This window comes from Eublepharis macularius, chromosome 2, assembly GCF_028583425.1.
Source record: "Eublepharis macularius isolate TG4126 chromosome 2, MPM_Emac_v1.0, whole genome shotgun sequence".
NCBI lineage: Eukaryota > Metazoa > Chordata > Lepidosauria > Squamata > Eublepharidae > Eublepharis > Eublepharis macularius.
Window position 1 is genome coordinate 68,205,103 of NC_072791.1, and position 12,502 is coordinate 68,217,604.

Sequence of the window (12,502 nt, forward strand, 5' to 3'; positions counted from 1 at the left end):
CTAGTGGGCAGAATCCCCAGGATTGATTCAGAGCCCTAGAGATAGGGGATGATTGCCAGAGGGAGTTCCTGTCATTCCCATGCAGGAATTTGCCAGTCTTAACCTAAATCTTTTAGTCTGGGCATTTAAATGACATTTTAGTATATGAAAAAAAAATTATCATCTAAATGGTAAGTCATAAAAATAAACATTCAAGTATGGATTCTGGCACTTGTGACCAATCCAGCCTGGATTTGGTCTTGAAGTCCTTTCTTAAAGAACCGATAATCCAGACTAAAAAGAAACATTTAATGAATGGTCTCACGTTTAGAATGCTTTTTCTTCTTTTTCCTTTTCCTTTGCTCCACCTGAATCTCCAAGCGGCAAAGTTCACGGCACTATAACAGAAAATAATGTACAAAATAGTGAATAACAAAGATCCAAAAAACACTGATTTGGTTTGGAGGCTTGCTATTTATACCAAGAAGAATGTGCAAGCAGCAAACACATACTGTAATTTTGTAGTTCACTTTTATTTCATTATTTACTGTATGTATTACACTGTTTTATTACATTGTTGTATAATGCTGTAATCCACCTGAAAGTCTCAATGAGAAAGGCAGACTAAAAATTAAGTCAGTACATTAAGTAAATATTCTCATGATTGCTATATCTATTTCATGATTTTCTGAGTTAAATATTTATTTCTCCCAATTTCCCCTAGATCAGATTCTTCTGTTGCAGCACACACATATCTGTGCACATGAGCCAATTCAAACATTCTTTCAGCAGCATAAATCAAGGATAAATCAGTTCTGAAAAACACCAGGCTAACAAAACACTCTATACTCGACAATAGCCCTGCAGAGAAGATTAGCACATCAAGCACCAATCCATATGCAAAAGAACCTCCTCAGGATACAGTGAAGCCTCCCACCATTAGCATTCCACACCCTGGGAAACTCTTACAGGATGACTCAGCTCAACCCCACCCCTCCTGAGTAGATACAAATGACCTGCCAACATCTTTTCCACACTGTGACACTGAGAGATCTCTGTCTTTTGGTGCTACACCTCTGAAGATGCCAGCCACAGCTGCTGGCGAAACGTCAGGAACTACAATGCCAAGACCACGGCAATACAGCCCGGAAAACCCACAACAACCATCGTTCTCCGGCCGTGAAAGCCTTCGACATGTTGTGCTTTCCTTCTCCCTCAGTCTCTTATACAATCAATGTATCAGGAAGCTTACATATGCTCAGGACTCAGCAGGGTCATATGTATGTATAATTGGACCATACAAGAAAAATAAATTTGAAAATGAAGGTTACCACTATTGCTCCATTTGTTGTGATCATTTCAGGAGGACCCGTTCTAGGAAAATAAACAGAAACATATGTTACAGTTTAAATAATCTAAAAAAAAAACTTTAAAAAATCTTCTAAAAGCTAATTTTTAAAAAAACATTTAAGTAGGAGTCATCATAGCTAAGTCTATTGACATTTTATTTTATGCTGTTGCTGAATATTGCCTTTGGAGATTGAGAGCTCAAGTTCTTCTGCTCAATAAAGTCAAACATAAAGGAAGTGAAACACTGGTATCATCTCCTACAAATTGTATGTCTCCCTGGTCAACACAATTGTGCTGTCCTTTCTTGTAGCTGCCACCACCGTGCTTCTCTAATTGACTGGCATGATTCATCCCTTTGTCTCTTGAAAAATTCCCAGGAGAAGGAAGTTCAGTTTAGATCCTTGAACATGTGGCCCATCCCTAACTGGCTGGGATTGACAACTGCATAATTCATTTTGCTAATACCAGGAAATTATTTCAGATTTGCATTGCTAAATGATTAGTTAATAGTTCTTTTATATTTACAGTAAATAACCCGAGGGAATATTCAGTTCATTAGGCAAAGATCACACCATTTTATTTGGTAAGTGTTAACTTTCTCCAGTGATCACTGACCAATGAGAACTGTTTGGAATTCATGTGGAATGCTGCATCCAGGATGTTGACTGGAGTGGGTCATAGACCCATCTCTCTTCAATCTTAGCCCATCAACACTGGCTCCCAATTTGTTTCCATGTACAATTCAAGGTGCTGATGCTGATCTTTATATATAGTTTGGGACCAACATACTTGAACGCCTGCTTACTTCCTTATGAACCTACCTGAGCACTACAGTCACCATCCAAGGCCCTGCTTTGGGTGCTCCTACCTTCTGACATCAAGTGGGTAGGAACCTGGGAGAGAGCACCAGATCTCTGGAACTCTGCTCCCAGAAGACTCATCTGTCCCCTTCAGTTTCCATCTTCTGCTAATTGATGAAGACTTCTTTGTTTCATTAAGCTTTCCCTCAGTGATCCCATTCCCTACTTTCTGCCCAACTGTTGTTTTTATGTATTTTAGCTCTGGTTGTAATTGTTTTAATGATGCATTTTTGTTAGTTTTAATGGTTTTAAAGATGTGATTTTATTATGCATGTTTTAATTTTCTTAGCTGCCTTGGTGGCCTTTGTGAGGACAGAAAGGTGGGGTATAAATTTTGTTAAATAAATTAAAAAAATAAGTAACACATTCATGGAAAGCTTTCACACTGTCCTAGCATGTAAAACTCCTCCAAGCCAGATACCAATAGTGCCTATACCTCTGTTGAGGTATAGTTCAAATGGATCCACTCATGCCAAGCAGATACTATCATGCAAAACCAGCAACCATAGCTGACAACCTTATGATGACAGGTACTCATAGGGGTTCCTGTTTTGCTTCCAGGTTTATGGCAAATATCACTGAGAAATCTGATCTCTCGAAGTACCCTAAACTGGTTCTGAATAACTATTTGCCCAAGTGTTAAAATAAACTACTAATCCTACTAATCACTTTCTAGTTAGCTCACTAAAACCATAGGGCATGGCTATAGATTGCTAATCTTGATCTTGAATTTTATTTTGGGAGCCAGCAAGTGAATAAAACAGAGCTCAGTGTGGATTTGTTAGTCTATAACTGTTATTTTTATTCATTACAAACTTTCTATGTATTTATTTACTTCATTTATACCCCATCTTTCTCTCCAATGGAGACCCAAAATGGCTTATCTTGTTCTCTTATCCATTTTTTCCTCACAGCATCCCTGTGAGGTAGGTAGGGCTGAGAGTGCATGACTGGCCCAAGGTCACTCAGAAAGCTTCCATAGCAAAATCAGGATTCGAACTTGGTTCTTTCAGATCCTAGTCCAACACCACAATGGTTCTCAAAATAATAATAAGAAGAATTAATTTCTACAGGAATTGAATTTCTACAGGAATTGGTCGTTTTCTGTGTTGTTAAATATTACTTACTTATGCTTTGTTTCGGTAATGTTTCAACTCTATATTTGGATTTATGCTTGTTTTCAAATTTATGCTTGCTTTGCATTTCTTTTTTTTTTTTGAAATTTTTTTTATTGGGTTAGGATCAAATGTTTACACATTACATAATGTAATGCTTGCTTTGCATTTCTGCAACACATAGCCTACTTTATTGTTCATTAAATGTCCAAGCTGTTAACTGAATTGAATTGAGCCCACCTGTGGGGAGGGTGGGATATAAATCCAATAATAAATGAAACACAGACTATAAACAACAAACAAAATACTCACATATTCTCCAGTGAAAATTCAACCTCCAGTTCCTCATGTTTCTGAAAATTAAGATTTAACATAATGAAACAATGGTTCTACAGTGATTCATACCAGTGATTCACACACTGGTTTTTTTCTTGACTTGTAGAGACTAAATGAAAATAGAATATCAAAGACGCATCTTTTCAGTTTTTTGTAGGAATTTAAATTGAAAGCTAAAACCTGAAGTTGAATTTTTAAAATCTAAACATAGATTTCCTTCATATTGTAGCAATGCATTAAAACATCTGTCACAATCTAGCCAAACTTATATATCTTTAATTTGCATTTACATCAATGGAAAAGTGCTACCCAAAGAAGAATTACACCCTTGTAAATCAATTGACTTCAATGGATTTGGAAGCCTCTAACTCTTCATAGGATTGCACTAGATTGAACTAAATGGAATTTAAAAGCTGTTAATCTGTTAATAATAGGAGATTTTGGAGGTCTTTCATTCATAGGGTTGCCATAAGTCAGAAGTGACTTGATAGCACATAACACACTGAAACCATATATGATATAACTCTAGTTAGATCATACCCACCTTTTGAAAAGTTTTGTCTGAGGTTCATATCAATCCCAGAGAACAAAGATGAAGATATTAGGGGGAGAGTGATTTCTGCTTTGGCCACCTTTTTGGACAGTGACAAGGAGGATTTATACCCAGAAATTGACAAAGTATATAGAATTAACTCTGGGATTGCAAAGATTATAAACCTCCTAAGGGGCACATCGGTATACTTCGTGAGAAGAAATATGAGGGAGAAAGTTCCCCAAAAACACTTTAATAATAAATTAAAAATTGAAAACGTAGATACTTTAATTTTGAAAGAAATTCCTACTAGAATTTTGTGTAAAAGGAAAGATTATGCTTTTCTGGTAGAAAATCTGAGATAGAAAAAGATTCCCTCCAGGTAGGATGCCGTGGAAGGTGTGATTTTTCACATTAAGAAAACAAAGATTCAAGTTGAATTCAGTCCAAAAGGCCAGAGATTTTATAGAAAGACATAGGGATTGGAATGAGGTACTACCAGAAAGTTCAGCAGACCAGATGCCAACAACAAGATTTGGAGAGAGCAACTTGAATCAGGAGCTTCAGGCTTCATTTTTTTAATGTAATAAAAAGAAGTTTTCTTTTTCTTATTTTTGTATTTTTCTTAAATTGTTACTTTTTTAATTTTTATAATTTGATCTCAATATAGATTACAAATGTATAATGTGGAATATAAATGGAGCAAATTCTTCCCAAAAAAGGAAAAAAATATTTCATTTTTGAAAAACTTAAAACAAAACATTGTTTGCAAGAAATCCATATTAGAAAAAAAAGATTCAAAATATTTGGTCTATAAAACATTGGGACTGGAATTTGTTCCAGTGGATAATAAAAAGAAGAATGGAGTAGTTTTGTATATTAAACTACATTTAATGCCTAATTTTGTATTGACTGATGAACATGACAGATATGTTGGAGTGGAGGTTGTTTTCTATGGAACTAAAATGCTGGTTTTGGGAATCTATGAGGATAAATCTGAATTTTATAAAAAGCTTTTGGATGCTCTGACAGATCTGTTTTACGAAAGTTGGTGTTTGATGGGGAAGTGGAATGGAGTGATAGCCCCCCAAATTGACAGGAGTTTGGATGGCTTGCTTATTTGTGGTATGATAAAGCCAAGGTTAATGCAGATTTTAATAACCATTATGTTAAGTGTTCTTTGTTGAGAATTTGGAACAAATATAAACCTAAATTCTGTCCAAAAATACCTATATAACTATCACCACAAAAAATGTATCTTAAAAGGGAACTGGTAAGCCCTTCGAGTTGGTTAACTTATTGAGACATGCTAGTATTTTCACAGAGTGATGTTAAAATAAACTCAAGAGAGGACTTTTTATCAGAGGGATATACTTTATTTATAAGCAAATGGTGGAGATATTTAAAGCAGATAAAAGACAATATGACTTTGATCAATTTAATACTGAATTTGAGAATTATGTACAAATGATGAATGTGTTGGTTGTTGTGGGTTTTCCGGGCTGTATTGCCGTGGTCTTGGCATTGTAGTTCCTGACGTTTCGCCAGCAGCTGTGGCTGGCATCTTCAGAGGTGTAGCACCAAAAGACAGAGATCTCTCAGTGGACACTGAGATCTCTCTTAGGACACTGAGAGATCTCTGTCTTTTGGTGCTACACCTCTGAGGATGCCAGCCACAGCTGCTGGCGAAATGTCAGGAACTACAATGCCAAGACCACGGCAATACAGCCCGGAAAACCCACAACAACCATCGTTCTCCGGCCGTGAAAGCCTTCGACAATACGATGAATGTGTTATTGCAAAAATGTATAAACCTTTGTTGAAACTTGAGACAGAAGAAGAGCAAGTCAAAGAATGTATGATTAAATGGGCTAAAAAGTTTGAGTATGGTATACTAATGGAACAATGGGAAAATATGTGGTTAAAAGGGTTGAAATTTACGTTAAGTTCTAGTCTTAAGGAGAATTTTTACAAGATGATGTATCAGTGTGTTACGACCTTTACTTTCTTTGAGTAGATTTTTCTTTTAATCTATCCCTTAACCCTCTGGGTAGTCTGCTGCCACCAGGAATATTTTATTCTAAGATATTTTATTTAAATTTTCCCTTTGGTAATATTCCCAAAGCGTCAGGCTCCTTCGTGGTTCTATGTGGCCCTGAGGATAGGAATGGAATATAGCAATGACAGCTACACTGGGATATAACAAAACAAAATAAACTTTTATTTCGTTAAGAAGCGTATTGGTTTCATAAAAGTGGTTCTCGATTCTTAAAGTTACTTCATTTACTCTCATTCACACAGATCTCTTCCAAGGCTTCACACACAGTTAGCCTCTTTCTCTAACTCAATATTTGTCTCATAGAAATGGTTAAAACTCCTCAGGCAGCACACAGCTAGCCTTTCTTTCCCTGACTCTCATTCACAGAAATATTAAACCTGCTCAGGCAGCACACAGCTGGCCTCTCTTTCCCTGACTGAGTGTCCTTTCACAAACATGCTCAGTTCAGGTTCCACACAGGTTATATTTCTCTCATAAACACTTCAACATATTCAGGCAGCACACAGCTAGCCTGCTTTCTTCTGACTGCAAATTTTGCTCTCTGCCCTCTCAGTCTCAAAACTGCATTCACTCCGCCCACACTCTCAGTCATCAACCAATCATATCACTCACTCATCCCTCTCTCACCCCCACTCTTCACCTAGCTCAAACCAAGCATTTAAAGATACATGCACCCATTTCTTGAAATCATTACACAGTGGGATATGACTCCTGAGAAATTGGCTAGAATGTATAAGGGTAAGTTGAATGTATGTTGGAAATGTATTCAACATGAAGGATTGTTCTTTCATATGTGGTGGTCTTGTAACTTGGCAAAACTTTTTTGGAAATGAATACAATTATTAATACAGAAGATTTTTAAGATTAAAGTGCAACAACAACAACAACATTTGATTTATATACCGCCCTTCAGGATGACTTAACACCCACTCAGAGCAGTTTACAAAGTATGTCATTATTATCCCCACAACAAAACACCTGTGAGGTGGGTGGGGCTGAGAGAGCTCATAGAAGCTGTGACTGATCCAAGGTCACCCAGCTGGCTTCAAGTGGAGGAGTGGGGAATTAAACACGGTTTTCCAGATTACAGTCCAGCGCTCTTAACCACTACACCAAACTGGCTCTCTGAGATACTTTTATTGGGAATGATGGACTTTCTGTTGGAAAAATGTGCTGCCACTCTCTTCTTATATATAAGTACAGCAGTGAGACTACTATATGCTCAAAACTGGAAGAATTCAACTCTGCCCACAATGGAGGAATGGCTGACAAAGATGTTGGAACTGGCTAAGATGGCAAAACTTACTTCACTGATTAGAAAAAAGTCAGTAAATTCATTTGTTGATGAATGGAAACCTTTCACAGGCTATTTATATGAAATAGATAACAATGAATTGATGGTTTGTGGATTTATGGATTAAGGGATTTTGACATTAGAAAAAGAGCTTTTAATCATTACCCAAAGAAAATGGCCTGATCGGCTGCCAGCACAAGCCATGCATGCTGCAGGCCACTCTTTGCCTCCTCGGATGGAGAAGGAGACAGCCCAGGTTCCTGGGCATTTGGGGCTTTGCCGGGGGGGGGGGGGACGGAGCCAGCAGCCTCTTCAGGAGGCTTCACCTGTCCATTGGCTGCAGTCTTCGCAAGTGCTTGGAGTAGCAGGACATGTGCCTGCTGTGGCGAGCGTGGGCCTTGTGACGGCAGTGACTTCGCGGTGGCGATTTCAGCACTGGCCTCGGCACCAGCCTTGGCACCGGCCTCAGCAGCAGCAGTGGGCACGAGGCAGCAGCATTGGCACAGCCTGCCGCATAGCTCGTCGTGGCTGTGGAGTGGCATTTGGGGACCTGCAGCAGTGATGACTGGTGAGAGAGGCCACGTTTATCTCAGCCTTTGGGTGTCTGCTTCTTGCATCTGCCCGACAGCCCAGCAGCGCGTGGCTTTGCCCGCTTTCCTGGGGCCCTGCTGGGCAGTTGGGAGGGGCGCATTGGTGGTGTGCCTGTGCCTCATTTGGTGGGCCTTCACCATGCTAGGTGGCAGGGAGGGGTTGCAGGCCCAGTATTTGGGCAACCTCCAGGGCAGTTTCGGGCATTTGATGGCTGTGTGCTCCTTGGGGCTGCTGAGATTACTCTTAAAGAAGACGGTTGTTTTACAGCCCTTACCTTGGCCGATTAGTCCCTCTGGCTATTGGCAGTGAGTTGGGGGGGGGGGGGCTAGGCCCGTTAGGGTTGGACCTGTGGGGAATTGTTTAATCCCCATTTTTCTACCCCCACTCCTGCTTTGGCCTTGCCCATACCTCTTTTCTTAGAGACCTTTTGGGGGTGGGCCGGGTTGGCTAGCTTCATTTACTGGAGCAGCCATCTTGGCTGACTAGGTACCCTTTGTTGGAGTGGCCATTTTGTGCACAGTGGCCATTTTGTGCAGCCATTTTGGGGGATGGTGTCATTTTCCTCTTGCCTTGCAGCTACCGCTGCCTGGTGTATTGTCCGCTTTGTGGCGGTTACTGCCCTATCTCTTTTGCTGAGGGGTAATTATGCCACCCAAGAAAGGTGGGGGGGCCATCCAAGGGCAAGCAGCCTTGCAAGAAACCCTCAGCTAGGGCCCCCCTCCTGCTTTGTCATCATCTGATGACGAGGAGGGATGTGTGAGTCAAGAGGAGATTATGTGGTGCTTGGCTGCCCTGGAACAAGCGAGAGGGGTGCCAGGGTCTGCTTTACAGGGCGCCAGTAGGAAAAAGCCCATCAGGAGGGCATCCAGGGATGCAATTAATAGGTAAATCTTAATGAGGCTTTCTGCTTTGGAAGGTGTGGTTGATTCTGTGCCTGACAAGAGCAGCAGTGCTCGTGCGGATTCCTGACAAAGACCAGAGGTACCCGTGGTGGATTTGGGGCAGGAATGTGCAGAGGAGGCGCCCCCAGTGGCAGTGGTGGTTGACCCTGTGGACTCAGGGGGTAAGGATGGCACACCTTTCACTGGTCAAGCATGGCCTTGGAGACCTGTGGGCCAAGAGGTAGCATTTGGGATGCAGGGACACACTGGTCATGGGGCTGCATATGGGGTTCAGGCATCAATACAAGCCCCTGGCCTGCAAGTTTCAGTGTTCTGGCCGCCAGTTGGTCAGGCCCCTTGGGCTACTCATGGGATGGGGACACCCCCTTTGGGGGTACATCCCCTTTTCGGCATATTCCCCATGGGGCAAAGGTGTTGCTGCATATCCGGGCTACTTTGCTGGATGGGCTGGGTACCCAGCTGGCTCTTGGGCCTGTTACCTAAATCAGTTCTTGCGCTATGGCAATGTGCCATTTAATGCTCTCCCTTTTGAGGATACTGCTCTTCCGCTTGGCGACCATCTAACACCAGCTACGAGGGACAAGATACTTAAGGGGGAGTATGTAGATGTCTTCTCTGTACTCTTCCGGGAATTAGAGAAGAAAGACAAGGATGAATCGGACAATAGGGGGATAAGGAGAGACTGAAACATAGGCATGTTGATTGGATCTGGGCCAACTGGCTGCTGGGTTTCCTTATATATGCAGGTGTCCTGGCATGAGATCAGCCCCCGTGGGTGGCACCTTTGTTTCAGTATTTAGATATTATTTACAAGGGCTGTACTGGCTTCTCGGGTGCTGCTTGGTTGCAGTACGATGAGGAGTTCAGGATGAGAGCAGCCTTGAATCTGGGCATTCCGTGGGACCGTATTCACCAGCAACTTTGGCTGCAGGTAATGTCCCCAGCGAAACCAAGTGTAGGGGACTGGTAAGATAGTGGCCACATTGTACAGCAGTCTTCCTCAGCCACAGTTTCCACTATACGGCATGGCAGCAGGTTCAACCCCAGCTGCTCTGCTGGGACTTCGCCTTCAAGGGCGTGTGTTTTAAGAAGCCCTGTAAGTTTAAACATGAATGCCCATCCTGTACTGGGCCCCACCGGCATAGTGCCTGACACAAAGTCAAGCAGGGAAGGGGAGGTAAGAAACCCGGGGGCGGAGGCTCAGGTGGCCAACAGTCAGCTAGAAAAGGGTCCCAGCCCAGTAAACCTGAGGTAACTTGAATGCCTGTTGCATTTGTACCCTAGGAAGCAAGATGCCCTTTTTCTGTTAAACAGGTTTACGTTTGGTTTAGGATCCCAGTTCACGGACTGCGTTCACCCTTTATGTCAGATAATTTACGTTCTATTGTTGGTAAAGAGGACATAGTGCATTTGAAAATTGCTAAGGAGTGTGCTGAAGGCAGGGTTTTGGGCCCCTCCAGTTCACCTCCAGTTCCTAATTTGAGAGTTTCCCCTTTGGGGGTGGTTCCCAAGAAGGCAGCCAGGGAGTTCTGCCTCATTCATCACTTGTCATTCCCTAAAGGGAATTCAGTCAATGATGCTATTCTGGAGCAGCTGTGCTCTGTTAGGTATACATCATTTGATCAGATGGTATCAGTGGTACATAGGTGTGGCCCTGGTGCTGAGATGGTGAAATGTGACTTTAAGTCTGCACTTTGTCTACTCCCAGTCCACCCCGAGGACTTTGAGCTCCTTGGGTTTTCATTTGTGGGGAACTTTTACATGGACTGGGCCTTCGCAAATGGGTTATTCCGTTTCTTGCACTGCCTTTGAGCGCTTCAACTCCTTTCTGGAATGGGAATTAAGGCGCCGGGTGCATTGCTTTGACACGGGGGCAGAGGGATCTGGGCAATGCACCCGGCTGCTGGCCACCTTCATTGAGCTTTCAGAGGAGCTGGGGGTCCCTTTGGCACATGAGAAAATGGAAGGCCCATCCCAGGTGTTGACGTTTTTGGGCATAGAATTGGACACAGTTCACCAATTCTTCAGGCTCCCAGGCTCCAGGAGTTTCAGGGTAAGCATAAGGTCTCCCTCTTGGAGTTATAGCAGCTTGTGGGCCACCTGAATTTTGCCTGCAAGGTGATTGCTCCAGGTAGGGCCTTCTTGAGGTGGCTTTGTGATGCTATGTCATCATTGTGGGCACCTCATCATCACCACCTCCAGGTTGGTAAGGGCATGCAAGAGGATTTGGCGGTTTGGTCTGATTTCCTCAGGCATTATAATGGGGTAACTTTCTGTAGGGAGGACCTGCTGCTTGAAGCTGAATTGCAGGTCACTTCTGATGCTTCTGGCTCTACAGGCTTCAGAATTTATTTCCAGCAGCATTGGTGTGCAGAGCAGTGGCCGCCTGATTGGTGGGCCATGCATCTGGACTGGGACTTAACCTTTTTGGATTCCCCCCCCCCCATATTGGTGGCAGTTCACCTGTGGGGTGAGGAGCTAGCTAACCACTCTGTACACTTTTGGTGCGACAGTTAGGCGGTGGTCCATGTGGTCAACTCCTTGACTTCCCGGTCCTCTAGGGTCATGAGGCTGGTGCAGGCCTGCACATTGCTTTGCCTCTGGCGGAACATTTTATTTAAGGCCAGACATGTTCCCGGAATCAGTAATGGAGTGGTGGATGCTTTGTCATGCCAAAAGATGGAGTGGTTCTGGCAACTTGCCCTGGAGGCCAACCTGGAACCTGCGCAGATGCCGCAGGAGCTATGGCTGCTTGGGAGGCTGAAGCACTCAGGGCTATCCAGCTTGCTGTGGCCCCCAGCTGTCAAGACAATAAGGGGGCAGCTGGCAGCCTTGGCTTTCATTAGCAAGGCCCGAGTGTTTTCTGAGGCCATGGGTGACTTCCAGGTGAGAAAGATGATAAAAGGGTGGTCTTGGGAAGCTGGGGCCAGCTCGGACCCCAAGGAACCCATTTCCCCTGAGGTGCTGCAGGATCTGGGTGCTGCTTGGGTGGATATCTGTAATTCTGATCTCGAGGCACAGTTGTTTCGAGCAGCTGCATTAACGGCCTTCTTTGGGGCTCTGCGGGTTAGTGAACTGGTAGTTCACTCTCGTATGGACACATCGGGTAGAGCCTTTATGGCGAGTGATGTTAAGTTTGAGGGGGACGGGGTGTCCCACATGATCTGCAAGTCTAAGATGGATCAGGGGCAGGGGTGACCATTACATTGGGGCCCTGTTCCAATTTAGAGCTGTGTCTGGTTCGGGCCTTACATAAGTACTTAAGGGTCAAGAGGGAGGAGCAGGGGGTATTATTTAGACATGAGGACGGGTGACCTTTGACTCGTTATTAGTTTTGGGCAGTAACTTCAATAGCCCTGGCCAAATTGGGCTTAGTAGGCATCAAATTCGGCACCCATTCCTTTCAGATTGGGGCGGCGTTGACGGCCGCTGCCATGGGGTACCCCATACAAACGATTCAACATGTGGGCAGGTGGAAGTCCTC

At 43.2% G+C, this 12,502-nt stretch overlaps 1 protein-coding gene across 1 annotated transcript in view; it reads right to left on the minus strand.

Annotated features, from left to right (window-relative positions):
• Window positions 1–12,502, minus strand: part of LOC129323398 (cytosolic phospholipase A2 epsilon-like) — a 96,693-nt gene that overhangs the window by 44,219 nt on the left and 39,972 nt on the right. Inside the window, exons 5-7 of the mRNA XM_054969931.1 lie at window positions 3,617–3,657; window positions 1,311–1,353; window positions 305–377 (exon numbers count right to left, since the gene is read on the minus strand). Of these exons, the coding sequence (XP_054825906.1) occupies window positions 305–377; window positions 1,311–1,353; window positions 3,617–3,657 (157 nt within the window). The remainder of the gene's footprint in view (window positions 1–304; window positions 378–1,310; window positions 1,354–3,616; window positions 3,658–12,502) is intronic.